General features: G+C 44.5%; 1 protein-coding gene across 1 annotated transcript in view; it reads right to left on the bottom strand.

Moving 5' to 3' along the window:
• Positions 1 to 18,356, bottom strand: part of nsd1b (nuclear receptor binding SET domain protein 1b) — a 32,975-nt gene extending 14,619 nt beyond the window's left edge. The window contains exons 1-12 of the mRNA XM_072446019.1: positions 18,244 to 18,356; positions 12,646 to 13,409; positions 12,405 to 12,540; positions 11,745 to 11,911; positions 4,451 to 11,582; positions 3,674 to 3,774; positions 3,355 to 3,571; positions 2,749 to 2,849; positions 2,631 to 2,673; positions 1,966 to 2,189; positions 792 to 944; positions 245 to 368 (exon numbers count right to left, since the gene is read on the bottom strand). Coding sequence (XP_072302120.1) covers positions 245 to 368; positions 792 to 944; positions 1,966 to 2,189; positions 2,631 to 2,673; positions 2,749 to 2,849; positions 3,355 to 3,571; positions 3,674 to 3,774; positions 4,451 to 11,582; positions 11,745 to 11,911; positions 12,405 to 12,540; positions 12,646 to 13,362 — 9,115 coding nt within the window. The 5' untranslated portion in view covers positions 13,363 to 13,409; positions 18,244 to 18,356. The remainder of the gene's footprint in view (positions 1 to 244; positions 369 to 791; positions 945 to 1,965; positions 2,190 to 2,630; positions 2,674 to 2,748; positions 2,850 to 3,354; positions 3,572 to 3,673; positions 3,775 to 4,450; positions 11,583 to 11,744; positions 11,912 to 12,404; positions 12,541 to 12,645; positions 13,410 to 18,243) is intronic.
• Between the last annotated feature and the right edge of the window lie 818 nt (positions 18,357 to 19,174).

Here is a 19,174-nt window from a genome sequence, read left to right as displayed (position 1 = left end):
CTCGTACCTGATTTGCAGTGCTCGTACCTGATTTGCAGCGCTCGTGCCTGATTTGCAGCGCTCGTGCCTGATTTGCAGCGCTCGTACCTGATTTGCGCTCGCGCCTGATTTGCAGCGCTCAAATCTGATTTGCAGCGCTCGTGCCTGATTTGCAGCGCTCGTACCTGATTTGCAGCGCTCGTACCTGTTTTGTAGCGCTCGTATCTGATTTGCAGCGCTCGTGCCTGATTTGCAGCGCTCGTACCTGATTTGCACTCGGGGCAGATGAACTTTCCGCTCGGAGCCTGAGCTAAAGAGATGCAGCGCAGGTGAAAGGCTCCGCAGCACTGGCCCTCGCACAGAAGCAGCTCACCCGTCTTTTCACACACCTGCGACACCAAAACACGCTCAGAACACGCTCAAAACACGCTCAGAACACGCTCAAAACACGTTCAGAACACGCTCAAAACACGCTCAGAACACGCTCAAAACACGCTCAGAACATGCTCAAAACACGTCTGTTTGAGGAGACACAATAACACATTCTGAATATCGCACATGCGAGTGACGGTGACATTTTACACTTTGGCTCGTCACCAAAATAAAACTACAGCTTACAGAAACAATAACTTAACGTTTTAATAATCCTGGACGTTTCCCACGAGTGTAATTTGGGACTATGTAGTAAATACTGTGATGTTTTCTTCTTCTCAACACACATGAGGAGGTCATTTTCCGGGCGTGTGCATCGTGATAGTTTGATCATGCGTGATGTTGTGCCTCTGTTGTTTGTTCTCTGTTTAAAGACCGACCTGGCAGATGTTTTCCTTCATGGAGGCGGGTCCTCCTCTGTCGCCGATGATCCTCCTCTGAGCTAAAGCCTCGTCCAGGAGCAGGTCCCCCTGGTCCAGACTCAGATCCCTCTGGTCCAGACTCAGGTCCATCTGGTCCAGACTCAGGTCCATCTGTCGTAAAACACAATGACATTGACAAATGACATTAAAGCCGCACTAGTGGCGATGATGGCTCTCGCCTTCCCGCGCGGCCATGTTTTCTGCTGCGTTTTGCGATATACCAAACGACGCTCAGTAATTCACAGTTGATGATTGCGTAGTTTGCGACTCAAATAGTTGTTTGTCCTGACAAATTGCAAGATCGTGCTGAAAGCAGACCTGAGCTAAATAGCATTAGCGTTAGCATTAGCAATTTACTTTTGCAAATACAGGAAAAAAGTACGGTATGTAAAAATGTCTAAAGCAATAGCCCCCCTAAGACGTGAAAGCGATCATAAAGAGGTATAACTTGTTGAAATCTGTGAAAGTGTTAAGGAGTGGAAACGCATCAAAAATCCTGATGTGAAAAAATAAATGGGAATACAAGAACATGTAGCGTCTACTTTATGACGCAGACGCTCAATAACCCGGTTTACTCTGCGTGTAAACAAACATATTAAAGTCAATGTGAAGTTTATTCATGACGTTGTTTGGTGACTTTGTGTTAAATAAATATCATAGTTTTTCAGTTAAGTTCCAGTTTGTGAAGAAAATTTGACAAGTTGCAGAAAATAGTGCTGAGTTCTACAACAGAATCCCTCTGTGATGTCATTAAAATGCGCCGAGACAATTTGCATGCGACGCACACCTTTTTATGACAGTTTAAACAGTCATTTAAAAAATAAAGGTGTCATTTTTTGTCAAATCATATTGTATGATTTAAACGGTCTCTGGCTCTTGTTTACAATCTGGTTGCAAAGTAACAGTTGTGTCTCTGCCTATGTCATATTTGTTGGCCCCATAAAACCAGGAAGTGACATTATAAACGTCATCAGAATGGCCAAATTGGAGAAAAACAGGCATTTAGGGGTTTCGGGGTTTTAGGGGCTTTGGGGGATTTTGGGGGCTTCAGTGGGTTTTTGGGGGCTTCAAGGTTTTTTGGGGGGCTTCGGGGGGTTTTGTGGTTACCGGGGAGTATGTGCATGTGTCTCACCTCCTGCTCCTCGTGACTTTGAGGATGGAGAGGCAGAGAAAGCTCAAACTCCTCCGTCGTGGCCTCTTCTGATTTAGGATCATCTAAATCTGGGTCTGGACGTGGACTGAAACCTGGCCCCAGGTCTGGACTGGAGCAGGTTTGGCCTGTAGGGGGCGATGCAGGCTCCGAAAGGCAAGTGCTGGAGATGATCAGCTGCTTCAGCTTCTTCAGAGCCTGAGGATCTGAGGAGCAAAGAAACACACACTGAAGATGAATAATCATGCACTAAGGGTAGATAAAAAGATACAAAAATGTCAAAGCTAAAGACTAGTTTGAATCACATGCACACGTCTATTAAAAGGATTAATTATGTTATTTCCGTCAGGGAAATGAATATAAAGACTGGCATTCCGAGAGGCAGCAATTAATTCATTTTGATTCTCGTTATTTGGCTTTAGAGACTTTAAAACAAAAAAACAGCAGCATTATTAAATCAAAAATGTCAAAAAAGAACAAACCATTTCCTGTTTATTACTGACAATACACTTAATTTGTAAATACACTTTATCTAGAAGCTTTAGTTTCCATATTTCAACCTTTGTTTAGAAAAAAAGTATTTTAAAAGTCTCAGTGTCCAATAGAAACGCATTATTTTGACCAATACTGTTTAAACAGTGACTTACCCGTTTGTGGAGGAGGATTTAAGTAGCTTCTAACTGCCTTGACCTAAAAAAAGAATTTACAAATATTTTTAAAACTTAAATCTCCACTTTTTCGATGCCATATTTGATAAACTTGTACCTTTTTCTTGAGCGACGGCGCGGCCTCGGCTTCCAAACAATACTCCAGGATTTTCTGAGTGGGTTTTCGCTTTCGTTTTTTCTCCAAAACTGAACAGCCTTCTGTTAAAAAAGAGTGTAGGATCAAATGTGCAATAATTAGAGACTTCCAAACCCCGCCCACAAACCAAATATTTTCTATTATTTAATTGAACCTTGACGATATTTATTTAAAGTGCCTATGACAGGTTTGTACGGTGTTCTTATGTGTACCTGTCGTACATATAAATGATAGTTTTACACCGAGCAGGTATTTGTGGATAAAACGTAGAACAATCTGTAGAAAATGACAGGAAGTGACATCACAGCAGGATCATTGTGTGATGTCATCAATTACAAACAGGAAGTTACATTTTAAATCTTAAAAATGAGCTATTCTAAACATTTTATAACTTCTAGCAAAATTCCAAACATATTTATCTGAACTGCATTTTAGTTCAATGAGTCGTCCGACCTGTAGGAGGCGCTCTAACCGCATCGTAACTGTAACTTAACGATCGCGTGACATTTGAAGGTGACGAGCTCGTAAACAGCGAACGCTGTGAATGAAACCGTAAACGATCTTCACCTGAGTCCTTCGCCTCCGCCTCCGTTAGCGCGGGCTCGGTCTCGGGGGGCGGGGTCAGCGTATCCACGGCGATCACCGGTGCATTCTGGGAGCTGGGGTTCTCGGCGCAGGGAATCCGCAGTTCGGACGGAGATGGCACGAGGGGTTCGTCGGGAGGCGGGGTTTGCATTTCGGGAAACACGCAGGCGTTTTGGTCCGAGACTGACGACGACTGGTCCTGACAACAACAACAACAACAACGACAAACAACAACAAACAACACATGGTTTAATTTGACAGAAACATCAGCACAAAGTATCATCAGAGGTCATTGTTTCACCTTGTCGGTTTTCTTAGTTTTCTTTCTGGGTGAAAACATCTGGTCGTACTCTTCCGTCCACTCGATCAGTCGCTTGCTCGGCTTTCTGATCCGTTTATGTCCTAAAAATGGAAATATACGATAAAATGTCTCAATATTTATCCCATGTCACTTTTAAATGGATTCATGCACTCGTTAAAATGATGGCAACTTTGTGTTAAAATAATTAATGTTTCTGAGACTGCTGTGACGTTGACCTTTTATCGCCTCGCCCACTTTATTCTCTTTTTTAGTGCGTTCCGCTGTAATGGCACTTCCGGTCCAGCGGGGGCTCCAAGCGAGGGAAAAGTCTCTAAAACTTGCTCTAAAGTCGATTGATGAGTTTAAAAATATGCAGTGTTCATGTGATCAACACTGCAGCGATTCCCTGGACCTGAACACGGCTTTTTTCAAAGTCTTTTCTCTGGACGTCGCAGCCGTGCAGTCACTATTTGAACACTTTATCGCCAAGAGGAAACAACACAAAACTGGACGACACTGCTCTCCTCAAGATTTGTGCTGAAACGGGCGCTGGGCGAGTTTGTAGTGAATTTAAAACGCTTAATTTGAGGGAAACTACAAAATCAGTCCAAAAATATAAGAAAAGATGATCATTATTATTATAATTACAAGATTATTATTTTTATCTAAACTAAAATGTTACTGCGTTTAAAGCCCACAGCTTGAGGTTTTAGAATAAAGATGCTCTGTGTAATAAATAGAATAATACAAGTATAAACAGCTCTGATTGGCTCTTACCTTCTTGACTCTTGTCCCCTGTGATTTTAATGATCAGACTCGTCCTCTTCTCCCTGACGACGCCGTTCACCTTCGGCCCCGCCTCCTCGACCTCCTTCTGAACGCACTCCCAGGTTTTGTGCCTCTCGGACGGATGCACCGGCGACGCCCGGCTCTCCCCCTGCTCCGCCCCGACCGGAGCCTCGATCCCGGGCACGCCAGGTCCACATCTTGCCCCTTTGCTCTTCTTCTTAACCCAAATTGAGCTGGTTTTCTTCAGGTAAAGCTTCTTCGGCGACTGGCTTTCCTCGCTGTTTTGAGTCTCTTGATGGGCGAGTTCGACCTCCGGCATGATCATGGGCTCCTCTTTGATATTGCGGCTTGGCGGCCCAATCTCAAGCTCCAACGGCGATCCATCTTTTTCCCGGGTGTCGTGCAAGTCCTTTATCATCATGAGAAAAGTGCTGAACTTGTAATTCGCGTCAGTTTTGAACGGCGCCGTCTTCCCGTCGCTACCGTCGCCCATGGACTGGAATGACAACTCGTCTACGTCTTTGAAACCGCTCATGAAGGAGAACGGAGAGGTCGCCGGCGCGTCTTGGTCGTCCCTTTTCGACAAAACCTTCGACGTCAGAGGTATGAAGTCTACCGGAGGTGTTGAGGATATTAACACTCCCTCCTCTTCGCTTTTAACGTCCACCTCAAAATCATCCGAAAGCATCGACGACACCGGAGACGCGCTCGGGCTAGAAAACCCACTGTTGCAGTAATTTTCTACAGAGTCCAAGTCGCTACAAAAGTCCAAGTTTGTTTCCGGTTTCCACGTCGAGCTCTGTGCATCTTTGCCAATTTTTCTGGGTGATATTGAATTTTTTTTAGATTTCTCGGACTCTTTCTTTAGCTCCGTGTCCTCCATGGCCTCGAACGCCCGCGTCATAAGTCGGCTGCTGGCTGGGAGATGTGCAGGCTGCTCAGGTAACGTTTTATTTACTGATTTCTTTACTAAATTTCGGCATTTATCAACCAACGTGCCTTCGGGAGTTGAAGAATCCACAGTAGGGCGTTTCTCAAGACTGTCAAATCGCTCGACATCTCTTCTGCTGGTTGGGATCTCGCCGCAAAAAGGTATCCTACTACTTTCACGTCTGTCTGTGTTCATTGCAGGACATTTGTCTTTTGAATTGACCAAGTTGGAAGGGAATCTTTCAAAGTCTTTGGCGCCCTTGCTTATAGTCAATTCCGTCAAGCCTTTTGCTTTGATAACCCGTCTCCGATCAGAGCTTTCAACGGCTAATATTTGACTAACATTTCCTACTAAACTTGTACATGTATTCTTGTGATTCGAAGACTTACTGGAATCTTTCTTGGCCTCGTTACTTGCCACAGAACTCGTCTTCTTGATAAGCTGCGTTCCCCACTCCGCAGACACATCAGCGTCCAAGCCTTTCGACGTTGTTTCTTCGTGACCTTGAGTGTTTGTGATTCGTTTGCCATCTTCTGCATTTTCAGATGTAAAATCTACGGGAATCGTCCCCTTCAACGAATGCGAGAGGTTTATAACACACTTCTTCACCCTCAGCTTCTTCATCAGTGGCTCAATATTTGACTCGGGCGCTGGCGTAGGTACAACGATGTTCTTCTGCGATTCGTCAGAAACAATTGTATCCTGAGGGTCAATGTCCCTCGACTTTATCAAATCCTTTTCAGTCAAGTTTTTCCTAAGCGATGATTTCTCAAAATACTCGTCCTTTAGAATCTGTGGACTTTTTGTGTGAGTCCTCTGTTGAGTTACGCTTGCGACATTTACAGTTTTAACGTCGAGTTTTGGTGCCACTTCTTTTGAATTTTGCCGGTTAACCAACACCTCAAGACTTTCAAGCGAAGACACATTTCTATCTTGATCCAACGCCGTTTGCGAGGTGATTTTGGCAGGTCGTCCCACCTTTGACCTCTTCGCCTTGGCCATTACCGGCGGGATTTCAGATGCTTTTTGACCAACTCTATCGAAAACAACTTCAACCGTAGTTTCGTCACTTGCTTTTGATTGGTTGCATTTCGGTTCACCCGCGTTTTCTGCGGTCGACACTGGCGTTGCTTGATTTCTTGACGCCAGGATTTTAGGAGGACGACCAATCGGTTTCTTGACCTTCAAAATCTCTGGCGAGACTTCGACTGTCACGCGCCCGTCGAGTTTTGTCTCTGCACTTTTTGCCGAGGCGTGTTTATTTCCCTCTTCGTCACAGCTTCCCACGTCCGACCAACTTTGATCCAGCAAAATTTCTGAGTGTGTTTTTGGATATACAACTTTATATCTATTGAATAATGCCTGTTTGGAGGAATCAAGCAAAATTTCAGTAACTTCCAAATTGGCGTTGGCTTTGAGAACCTTAACACATTTGTCTGTGATGTCACTTTTCTGTATTCCTCTATCAATTGATGACATTTCGCTCGCTTGATTTGCGTTTGTTTCAGCAGTAGTAATTGTTGGGCAACTGACTTTTAACTTTTTTAACTGAGATTGTTTATCTTCTGAGCAAGATTTTCCAGCCGCAGGTACAACAGCATCTACCTTAGACATCGTTTCAATTGTAGTATCCCGACGAGCTTGATTTGTCAAGGTTTCAGATGGAAATTTTGTTGGAATGCCGACTTTTAACTTCTCGACTTGTTTGGATTCAACGCTTGATTCTTCCAAACGTAGTTGAGCTGCATTGTCCAGCGACTTGGACTTTACGGTCAAGTTGTCCGGGGATTTTACTCTATCGTCCATTACTGAAACTGAGGCTGACTGATCCGTCTGTCTTACAATTTTAGCCGGACGTCCAACTTTACGCTTCTGAACGGTTGGCGTTTTTACAGCTTCCGGCGAAACTCGAGCCTCTTCTAGATTCATTTTAGCGGCGTGGGCGTGGTTCATTTTCACTCTGTTGCTGGTTAAATATTTTGGGCGGTTTGAATCGTCAACTTTGCTAGGTGCCGAGATCCGGTTAGCTGGATTTGGCAACGATTCTTTCACAATTTTACACGGACGGCCCACTTTTCGTTTCTGCACGATAGCTCTGGCATTGTCGGCATCTGCCAAACTTTGCACTTTGTCAACTTCTAGTACGTTTTTACTCTTTGTCGCTCCATCGCGGACCGTTTCTTCTACTTCTTTCAAATGTGAAACAGGCTGATTTGGCAAAGAATACATTTTAGTAGTGCAGCCATCTTTAAATTTAGTAACTGTTGAATGTTTAGATTGAGATTCTAAGGCTTCTAGATTAACATTTGCATTATTATTATTATTTGATGTCTTGGCCACTTCTCGAGGCATCACCTGATCTACTCTTTCCAATGTTTTCTGACTCGCTTGATTCAAACTTGATTGTGATATACCTTTTGCACGGCTAGTGGCGTTTACTGTCGTGATCGAAGACAGTTTGGCGTCTGGGAGAAACGTTGAATCCTGAACATTTTCTTTAGTGGTATTAGCGCTCAATATTTCGACACTTTCAATTGACGCATCGCAATCTCGCTTTGATGGTTCTGATGTTCGCGGCTGACCAACACTCGGCTTCTGAGGCGAGTAGTGTTTCAAATCTGAGGCGATTTCCGTATTTATTACATTAAGTGTAGCTGAATCTGACGTTTTTAAGCTTTTTGAAAATTCCAGTCGACTTTTCTCCTCCTCTAACGTTTCCGCGCACGGCTGTGGGTTTGAGGTCATTTTAGGAGGACGCCCGACCTTCAGTTTTTTTACCATTGGCGTTGAACATTCAGAGGTGACTTCCAATTCTTCAAGTTTAACCTTATTCACTTCTGCGTCTTCGTAACTGCTCAAATGGATAACGTTTTCTACTTCGCCCTTTTGGTTTAACGCGTTATTTTTGGGAGGGCGACCGACTTTTAGCTTTTTTACAAGAGGCTGCTTGGACTGCTCGTGTTTTTCGTCTTTTCCATCAGATTCTGGTGATGTTTGGTCACTCACAGATAATCGACTACTGCGCGTCGGAGCTTGTTCTCGTGTAGTATCTGCAAGAGTTTGAACCTTGGCGTTTTTCATTTCAGCTCCTGTAGATCCTGATGTCTCCCTTGAATCATCTAAGCTCAACTTTGCAATGTTTACCTCTAACATATTAGCACTGGTAGCCCCAACAGACGTGACGTGCTGTGATGCTAACTCTTGGGCAATGCGGTGTGAGGTAAATCTACCATAACGATCCTTCGGCTGTTTGGATGAGGACTTTTTGAAATTGCGTCGTTTCTCTTTTCCAGCACTTTGATTGTTGCCCGACTGGATTAAATCTTGATTTGCATTTAGCGCTTGTTGATAGCTTGAATTGATTGCATTTGAGATTTGGTAGTTCTCAAACTGGTCATCATTTCTTGTTTTATGCTTTTCTGAACTTTTTTTGGCGCTGACTTTCACCTCCGTCAGTCTCGATTCGGTCTCGGTTTCAGATTTGTCAAAGTTAGAATTGGCCTGTTTTGAGGTTTTGGCCCCCTCACAGAGCTCGCTAATAGCATTTGAGTCGTATTGGCTTTCTATTGTTGAATCTTTGCTAACTTTAGCAGGACGGCCCATTTTTGACTTCCTTTCATTAGAGATTTCAGATTCTTTAGCCCTACTAGCGTCAACCGTTTCAATATTTTTTGTATCTTGATCACTACTATTGTTTTGGCTACTTTCTCTCAGACTGGGCAATAACGACAACTGGCGATAATGACTTTTAGCAGGTCGGCAAACTTTAGCCTGGTTACCTTTTACTGTGTCCGATTCTCTAGTCCAATCAGCCTCTCCCTTATCGTCGGTAGCTGTAAACTTATCTTGAGTAAATTCTCTCTCGACCCCAGACTTTTTAAGTTCTCCATGATTGTCATTTTGACCAGTTTCCCAGACAGTTTCACAGCCTGGCGTATCTTTCTCCTCCACGGACTTTAGAGGCATTTTAGCAGGACGGCCAGTTTTATGCTTTGTTGCCTGGACAATTGTTGATTCTAAATTTGCATTTAGGTCGGTGAAGCTTTTTGTCTCTGCATGGTCACAAACGTTTCTGGGGATTCTGGCAGGACGTCCAACTATAGACAGCTTTTTAACTTCTGACTTTTCCGATTCTTGAACGTTTAGACATGTGGTGTCTTCTTGGTCGTTCGATACATTTATATCCTTGCTCTCACAATCCTCAACAGCTTCTAAAATTGAAATGTTGAAATGATGTTCTTTTGACGACGTTCTCAGAGTTATTTTAGGTGGGCGACCGACCTTTAGCTTTTTGGACCTCTCCGATTGTTTAGCCAATTTCACTTCTAGCGCAGCGGCACTTTTTGTCTCTTCTGTCTTGGCTTTTTCTGAACTATCGAAACCTTCAAGTGGTGACACGTGTTTAGCTTGACAAGACAACGTTTCGGGAGCGTTTTTAGCTGGACGCCCTGTTTTTGGCTTTTTAACCTTTTCGTTTTTACCTTCAGAATCAGACACTTTGGCCGCATTAGCCTCTGCTTCTTTCAAACTGTTCAGCAATTCTTGACGACTTAACTTTTCAATACATCTCAAAGTCGATCCCAGATGAGTCAGTTTTGGCAATGGCCGTTTGGGTTTGGGAGGTCGGCCACGTTTTTTCACTTCCTTCACTTCTGATTTGACTGTAACTTCATCCGACTTCACTTCATCATTAGCATTTAGCTTTTCCGAACATTGCGCCGCAGTTTCTTTTGCGTCGTTAGCAGTCGTTGGCTTTGTCTCTTTCTGGCTAACCAATTCATCAGAACTGTCATGATCATTTTGTTGTAAAACATCTTTTCTCTTCTTTGGTGGACGGCCAGCTTTTTGCTTTTTGCCCTTAGACTTTTTATATCTTCCTTTCTTGTCCTTTGCTTGTGGTTGCAATTCTCTCATTGGCCGTCCCAGATCTTTTACCTGTTTTGACTGATCCTTTATGCTAACCGTTTGCCTGGAATGTTGCTCTGATTCAACAGGAATATTCTCGCGTATTAATTTTACAAATGGAATTTTATTTTTTGACAGTAAAGCTGCCTCTTTCATGAACTTTGTCAATGGATTTGTGCAGTCGAAGATTATTCCAGGTATTAGACATTCCTCTTGAATTGCAGAGATTATATTTTTCTCAGGGAAGCTCCACTTTTTCCAAGACTTTTTTGAACTGTTATTTCGACTGCTTCTGGATATAATAACAGAGCTGGTTATGGAGCTTGCCGAGTCGTTCTTAACGTCCAAAGAGATGTTGGTATTTGAGTTTGCTTCTAGACCTACGTCCAATTTAGACTTGACTTCAAGGTTTTCTAGACTTGAATCTTTTACTATTGGGGTTGTTACATTATGAGAACAAGTATTTGAAAATCTAAACTCATCCATTGTAGTGTTGCTTGAAGTTTTCTCTTCAACGTAGCTTTCAAGTCTGTCTCCCGAGTGTTTCTTAGCACCAAAAGGCTCCTCTACTTTGTCTTTTAGCTGCACTGGTTGTTCAAGAATGACATTTTCACTTGGTTTGCTTTTGTACGCCTTTTCACCAAAACTAAACGATAGATTTGAGGAAAAAGAACAATCTTTGACAAACTTTCTGGAGGCCACAAAAGAAGAGTTCTTCTTTTTCGCGCCTTTACTGAAAAGAGTTCGATCTGGTAATGTTTTTGGTCGACGGTCTTTGCTAGATTTGCTGAACCAAAGCCCGGTTTGGACCTCAGGTTGATGCGTTTTTACCTCTTTGTCTCGCGTGGACATTTGAGAGTCTGTGGAAGCTGAAATTTTAGATTTCGCCTGGCATTCCAGTGCTTTCGGACAGAGGATCTTAGGGACAGAGTCTAGATCACAATATGGACATTCTCCACTGTCGTGTTCCAAAGAGTTAGGTGTAGTTGTTTTCAATTTGCTTTTTAACTTTTTCTTTCCTGAAGTCTTGGTTAAAGTGCTTGTTTTGCTCGTGGGAAAAGACTCATTCAGAAACGATATAGATCCGACTTTCGGGTGCGATAGGTCTGTGGGCGAAAGGTCGGAAGAGGCGGGAAGTGCTTCGAGTTCAGGCGAGCGAGACCTGCGGGGCGGCAAGTCGTCGAGGGCGGAGAGGAAGGAGGACGCCATGTCGGACCTCTGCTCCAGGAGAGCTTCGGCCTCGGCCACAGAAGAGCTCCACGAGTCCAGGAAACGTTTGGCAATCTGAAATGGAGGTGAAGAGAGGTGACTGAGGTGCTACGTAAGAAAAAGACCTTATCCCTTCATCTCTAGTTCTTGATAAATTCACATCAATCTGCATAGAATACTACAACTTCACGATCATTCCTAGTGAAACAGTCGCAACAGAGGTGTATTCGTCCTTACAGTGTTCTTCTTGTTCTTGTCTTTGTGTTTCCCTTTGCTCCGGTACAGCTGATCGAACTGGAAGCCTCCATGAAAAATGTGGATGAACTTATCCTCCAGCCACGACTCCTCTGCGTTTTCCCCAAAGGTGCGGATGTAGTACAGGCGGCAGGGACGGTCGCTCGACTCTGGGACAAACACACGACAAACGGTGAGAAAGAACGCAAGAAGCACTGGACGTGACAAAACAACGTGTTCATGTGACGTCGCAACGGTCCAGAATCATTTAAAACTGAGCCGAGACGGTGTAAAAAATGCAAGATGGATTAAAATCATGTTTGTTGCACGATTACTTAAGATTACCTCATAACCATTCGCTAGAAGAGCGGTACTTTTTCGTACTAATGGAGACAAATTTGAAGCCTAAATTTCATGATCAAATACTGCAATGTATTCCTTAGATTTTAGGAAAGTAATTCTGAATTGATCAAATGAAAGAGGAAGATACAGTTACTCAACGCTAGTATTCTGAAGACGTATTTTCAGCACACGCATTTAGTTACATCACTTTGACTAACACTGTAAATATACACATTTAGGGTTGCAAAATTCCAGACATTTTCAAAGTTAGAAAACGGGAATTTCTAACAATCAATCAGATGTATTGATTTTGAGAAACACCTTTCTCCTTGTGGTAACACCCCTGACCCGGGTCTGCAGTGACCTCACATGGCCACCAGGGGCGTCTGCTCAGCTTGGCCCAGACCACCTCGCCTTCAAAGTACTTCACGGGGGCCAGCGACTTGCTCTGAGTGCTCTGACGGGGGGAAAAACACGTGTCATAACGAGGAAGCAGAAAGAGCCGAGAGCGATCGGACTAAACAACATCTCGAACAGAACTCGCGCTAGAGCCTCCACTCACCAGTGCGTTTCGGAGAGGGCTGTCTGCGAACAGGAACAGCTCCGTGTCGCTCTCCCATCCCTCGTCATCCGAGCCGTCCCAGTATCTTCGCCGCTGGCCCGTCGACTGCGAGCGCGTCACGACCTTTACCGACTTCTCAGCCTCGCACTCTCTATTTGCGTCGCTCGCAACCAGCGCAGGGGTCGCCGTCTCTCCGTTTCCCGCTAAGTCTCTCTCCCCCTCGGCGTCGGGCGGTTTGCCGCTACTTTCCTCATCGTCGTCCTCAAATAACGAAGACTCAAAGTGTAGGAATCCGTTAGCAAAAGGACTGTTGCTGTCGAGGGAAAAAGCCGGACTGGGAGGACCTGAAAAGCAGTTGTTTTTATCTGACACGCCGCCTTCGCTTTGATTATTCCCGAGTGGCGTGTTTTGTCTGTGTCCAGTAGAGGGACTCGCAAAAGCATCATCCTGAACCTGGACTTTAGACGATTTCCTGCTGTGACAATCGGTCCAATTACATTTTCTGTCCGCTTTAGTTTCCTTGTTTCGTGTCCACTCCCAGTTTGGATCGGGTTCCCGTGGAGGTTGGAGCGTCTCGGGCTGGCTGACCCTGCTGGTTAGATGCTGCAGTCGCCGCAGAGGACTGTAAGACGAGGTGGCCGGGGAGGGGGAAGGCGAGCTGTCCCTCTTAGTGAAGCCGTAGACGGGTGCGTGTTTGAGGGATGAGGCGGCCGACATGACGGACAAGTCACGGCGAGGGAACGACCCGCTCATTCTGGTTCAGCCTGGAACAGAAATTAAAAACAAGTCAGCTCCACCTGTGGCCATTTGTGATACTGCAACCAAAGCGACAGCATTAAAGGGGACGTATTATGCAAAATCAACTTGAATGAGCTTTTAACCTTGTTGCAACAGTTTTCTCATCATTGGGTTACTAAAGTGGTGGGTCACTTCCTGTTAGATCAATACCGCTGTTTACAATGACACAAATCTAAAATGATCCACTTATGTTATACTTCAAGCCTAAGTACCTGAAAGAGCATCTCGTGCATTATTAGGCCCCTCAGCAGGGCTATTTAACCTGCATGTTTGGTACCCCGTCGACAGTTCGCCCTGTCGCACCTGGCACCAGTGAAAAAGCCCTTGTCAAAGACATGTGACATGCACACTGACTTCTGCTATGACAAAAGTAGTAAACAATGAGTGAATGGGCGAAGCTCGAAACCTTTCAAACGATATGCGGTTGCAAAAATGTGTTATTATTATTATTTATTTATTTATTTTCCCTTCAGCTCTTTGAGCTCTATTTTGACCCCCTGAACATGCTCAAAAACTCACACATTTCCCCCCAAAATTCAGAATCAGACAAAAGTCAAAATACATTTGAAAATACATGGGAGACGCTACGATGTCAACTTTGTCGTAGAGCTACAAAATTCGGGACACACATTCCTCTCGTGAGGACAATAAATTATATTATAGTGGCCACGCCCCCTGACTAACCATATGGCCGCCATCTTCAATTGAAAATGAAAACAAAAAAGCCAATCAGACCCGTGTCATATTTTTTTTACAGCGTAGCCATAGCGATGAGAGAAACATCCCAGGTTATCCTAATGAGAAAATTGCAAAATCTGACTTGGCCATCAAACGTTATCCAGATGTTTACAGTGTATGTATGTATTTAGACTATTAGGTCTTTGACCCATAAACAAAATAGTTTTTACGAATTATGTGAATTTCTGAAAAAATATATATTTTCCCATCCTAATCAGAAATGAAATTGGACCTATGTGATATTTTGTACACCGTTGCCATAGTGATGACAGAAACCGCTAATGGCAAAATCTCTAAAATTACCAAATTTTTACACTTGACACTTTTACAAAATCCTTCTTGGGCGTTTGCCCAACCAACTTTAAATTTTGTGACAATCATCTTCAGGGGGCGGGGCATCAGAAGTTATATTAAAGTATATTAAAGTTAATATTAAAGTGTTACAGTCTCTGTGCGACGAAGCTGCAAAATTGACAGAGAATTGTGTTCATTTTACTGGTTAGGCAAAAATACCCCCCGAAGCACACACTGAGGGCGTGTCGTGAGGGCCGTTGGATGCCGCTTGCAGCTTTAATTGGCCTTCAAACATACTGTGGAGTATCTCATAATGCATTTACTGAATGCATTACTTACAGTGGTGAGGCGTTCCCTCGTCAGGAATTGTGTTAGGACTTCATCTACCGCAGGGGTGGGCAAACTACGGCCCACCTTTCAATCCGGGCCTTTCAATCCGGCCCGCCAAGCTTGTTCAAGTAATATTTAAAAAAAAAAAGGCATCTGTCTGCACGTGTATCCTTAATACCTATGACGTGAAATAAATTAAATAATAGATTCAATAGCCTATATTTGACAGAAAAGTGATATTTTATTTGATATTTAATTTTTGGGATTTTTTTTTTTTCACACCAATGATGGCGGACCGGCCCTCCGCTACTTGCCTGGATTCGAATATGGCCCTCGGAGGAAAAAATTGCCCACCCCTGATCTACCGGGAGCAGAGGGAATTACGAAGTGCACATTTTTAAAAAGTAGCATGCTAATTTAAGTATGCAATTGTAATTAACGTAATTTGAGTCAAGATTACGCAGAACAAGTCTGGAGATGATTTATGGACTTAAAAACAACTCTATATTTGTATTTATTTATTTAATATAGACATATTACATTTATTTCAATTTTTCAAAATCACAACAGCAGTTTCCTCAGAGGGCGACAGTGAAACATAGATTAAACGTTGTGTGTTACAGCAGAAATGCTCATTTTCAACACCTTTGCTTTGGAGGCGTTTGGAACAATCAATATAAAAAACATTATAAATGAGTAAAGGTCCGTATATAATAATAACGACATGAATTTAACAGAAAATCATTACGTGTTCAGCTCTGATTTCAGTTTCAGTTGTTAAAGATGTTAAGGTCAAAGGTCAGGTCAGTTTGTGAGGCTCAGAGGAAGAGGACAAACTCCAGGAATGTTTTTGATGGAAACAATGATGAATATAATGTAAACATAAGTTAAAAGAGATAAATGTTTCCTTTATAAGACAAAAGAAGATTAAATGGATCATTTAGTCGTCGTTATCTTTAAATGTGCTGTATGTAACTATGTCACCAGGCTGAGTTACAGGTCAGATCTGTGGAGAGTGTTTAAATAATCAGGTAAAGCAAAGTTCTTCTTCATTTTTAGGGGGAGGGTCCAAAACCTTCTTTTCTTATTTCCCATTGTTGTTGCTGTTGTTGTTGTTGTCTCTTAAAATGTTCCGCAGCAGCATTAATCTGGCCTGTCAGATGAATTCCTGTGATATTTGTGAGGCTCTTGAGAGTTCACTTGGCCCATCTGTTGGTTTGGAGCCGCCCTCGCTGTGGCGGGCCAATCACAGCGCAGCATTGTGACTTGAGACAAACCTAAACAAACGTGAACATTTCTTTTCTCTGGATTTAACGATAGTTTGAATTCTCCGCTTGTGCCGCTGTTGTGACGCTTCGACCAATCAGATTCAAGTATCCGTCAGGACGTCCCGACAGCTTTTGTGCGACACATGTCAATCATATGTGAGCCAGGTTAATAAAACACAGCAAACTCCACCAAACAAGGCTTTTTTCACAATCAACATTTCCAGGAGTGACGTGTTTACATCCTGGTACTTCTAAATGCTCTCTGGCATTAATTTGAATAAAACAGCCGAATAATTGTTTGTAGACAAAGGATTGTTGTTTATATGTTCATTGTTTTTGTCAAAGAGTAATACAAGTAGCTATCTAACTGCAGTTCTATTTATGTAAGATTCATATCTTTGTAAAGCTGTTGTGTTCCTCAACATTTCTGGTGCAATTTGTCCAACATATTAGATTTAAAGATATGTATAGCGTGTTTGTTAGCATGCATGCTAATTTCTGCGCTAATTGTTAAACTAAAAAAACTTTTGGTAATGATTTCTATCGACAAAGCTGCCCCATCTGGAGGCTAAAGCTAACTCTCCCATTGAATCTGGAGGCGAACGCTAACTCTCCCATTGAATCTGGAGGCTAATGCTAACTCTCCAAATGAATTTGGAGGCTAACGCTAACTCTCCCATTGAATCTGGAGGCTAATGCTAACTCTCCAAATGAATCTGGAGGCTAACGCTAACTCTCCCATTGAATCTGGAGGCTAATGCTAACTCTCCAAATGAATCTGGAGGCTAACGCTAACTCTCCCATTGAATCTGGAGGCTAATGCTAACTCTCCAAATGAATCTGGAGGCTAACGCTAACTCTCCCATTGAATCTGGAGGCTAATGCTAACTCTCCCATTGAATCTGGAGGCTAAAGCTAACTCTCCCATTGAATCTGGAGGCTAACTCTCCCATTGAATCTGGAGGCTAACGCTAACTCTCCCATTGAATCTGGAGGCTAACGTTTACTCTCCCATTGAATCTGGAGGCTAACGCTAACTCTCCCATTGACTCTGGAGGCTAACGCTAACTCTCCCATTGAATTTGGAGGCTAACGCTCCCATTTGAATCTGGAGGCTAACGCTCCCATTTGAATCTGGAGGCTGACGCTAAGTCTCCATTTGAATCTGGAGGCTAACGCTAACTGTCCCATTGAATCTGGAGGCTAATGCTAACTCTCCCATTGAATCTGGAGGCTAACGCTAACTCTCCCATTGAATCTGGAGGCTAATGCTAACTCTCCAATTTAATCTGGAGGCTAACGCTTACTCTCCCATTGAATCTGGAGGCTAACGCTAACTCTCCAATTGAATCTGGATGCTAACGCTTACTCTCCCATTGAATCTGGAGGCTAACGCTAACTCTCCAATTGAATCTGGAGGCTAACGCTAACTCTCCCATTGAAAATGCATTAGATTGTAGATGTTTTGTTCGCCTGTAATTGGCTCGTTTACATCACTAGAAGGGAATTTAAAGTATAATAGCGATAATTACATTTAGATTGTATTTGTTCGCACGGTTATATGATTAATTTACTTTACAGAATGGTTCAAACCTTCAAATTATACTCATATGAATCATTTAATTAATAGTTACTCGCCCCCTGCTGGTGACAACCGGTTATGTTTTAATTAATCGTTGTTTTGATCGTTGCCGCCTCTTTATGTCTGTTATGACGCCGTTATTGAGGATAAACATGCGGCTAAAGTTACGGCATCACGTCACTGGTTTACCTGGCCGCGGTGACCATCGTGGAAACTGGACAAACGTGACGCCGCGTGTCCGTGGCGACGGGAAAAAGCCCGCATCGTGCGCGTTCTGCATCCGCATCAACACATCGTTCTGCCACCGCATCTTTACTTTACAACGCCAAAGTGCCAGGGGCCAAAACGGACCAGCGGCGCGTGCGTGTGCCGGCCGCGTGCACGTGCCGCTCACACGCGCGTCTTCACATTTAGCACATGCATAAACGCAAACAGCACGGCCCGCGTCTGTGTCCGCGTCTCGGCGTGACTGACAGCCCCGCGCGGAGCCTTTGGGGCTTTTTCCCCCGGACGCAAACGACGCAGAGGCTCGTGCATCAAACAACAGCAAAATGACGCACGCAAACCGCACATGGCGCACACACTTACCACTGCCGCGTGGGCCTGCGCCGACACGAGCCCGGCCGCGCTCATCGTGGCCCGGGACAGGCTCTAAATGCAGCTTTTAGAGAGCGGATGGGGACAGTCCGGTCGGCGCTACTGCTAGGCCCGATCCGGTGAACGCCCCCCCGCCTCCCCGCCTCCCCCCGCCTCCCCGCGCTGTGCCTCCGTGCGCCCTCCCTCCGCTGCGGCCTGACGCGAGCCCGCTCTGCGCTCTCCTCGAACACACTGACAAAAGCCAAATAAAAGCACTTTTCTCGACCCCCGTTTGGTCCCAAAAGTCACTGCCCGCCGCGGCGTGCGTGGAATGGCTTATTGCGGTGCGTCAGTGCGCGCCGCCGCTCCCGCCCCAGCGCGGTCCACGGCGGCACGGGGGCCAGGGGTCCCTTTGGACCCGGGATACTTCACATTTCTTGTGAAACCCAAAATAAACCAACTACAAATCCACGGATCCCCGCGACAGCGCAATTACGTCACATATGCGCGTGATTATAAGCTCAATAACGAGATTTCAGCGTGACGTGTCCAAGCTGAACCTCAAAACGCTCCAGTCACGCGTGGAACTGGTGCCAATATCATGACATCTGTGTGCGTGTGAGCGTGGAAGTGTGCGCGCGTGCGTGTGTGGAAGTGCGTGCATGTGTGCGTGAGCGCGCGTGCGCGTGTTCTGTTTCTCGTGCCACAGCCATCGGTGACGGTCCACCACCCATCCCCTCAAAATGGAGTCCTCCAACATAGAAAACACACACACACACACACACACACACACGCACGCACACACACAACCCCAGGCCACAAAGTGTTAAAACGCTCCCTTTGCAAACTTTCCTCGCCCCGGGGCCCACGCCAGGCAACAGACCCGTGCCAGTCCACGTCTGTCGGGTCCAAACCACGCGCGGGTGTGCGTTTCTGGTGCGTT

The sequence above is a fragment of the Eucyclogobius newberryi genome, unplaced genomic scaffold (assembly GCF_026437365.1).
Source record: "Eucyclogobius newberryi isolate DKJ021-1_F unplaced genomic scaffold, fEucNew1.0.hap1 SCAF_15, whole genome shotgun sequence".
In the NCBI taxonomy this organism is placed as follows: domain Eukaryota; kingdom Metazoa; phylum Chordata; class Actinopteri; order Gobiiformes; family Gobiidae; genus Eucyclogobius; species Eucyclogobius newberryi.
The sequence above is the reverse complement of the archived record's forward strand: the minus strand, read 5'-3'. Positions and strand labels throughout refer to the sequence as shown.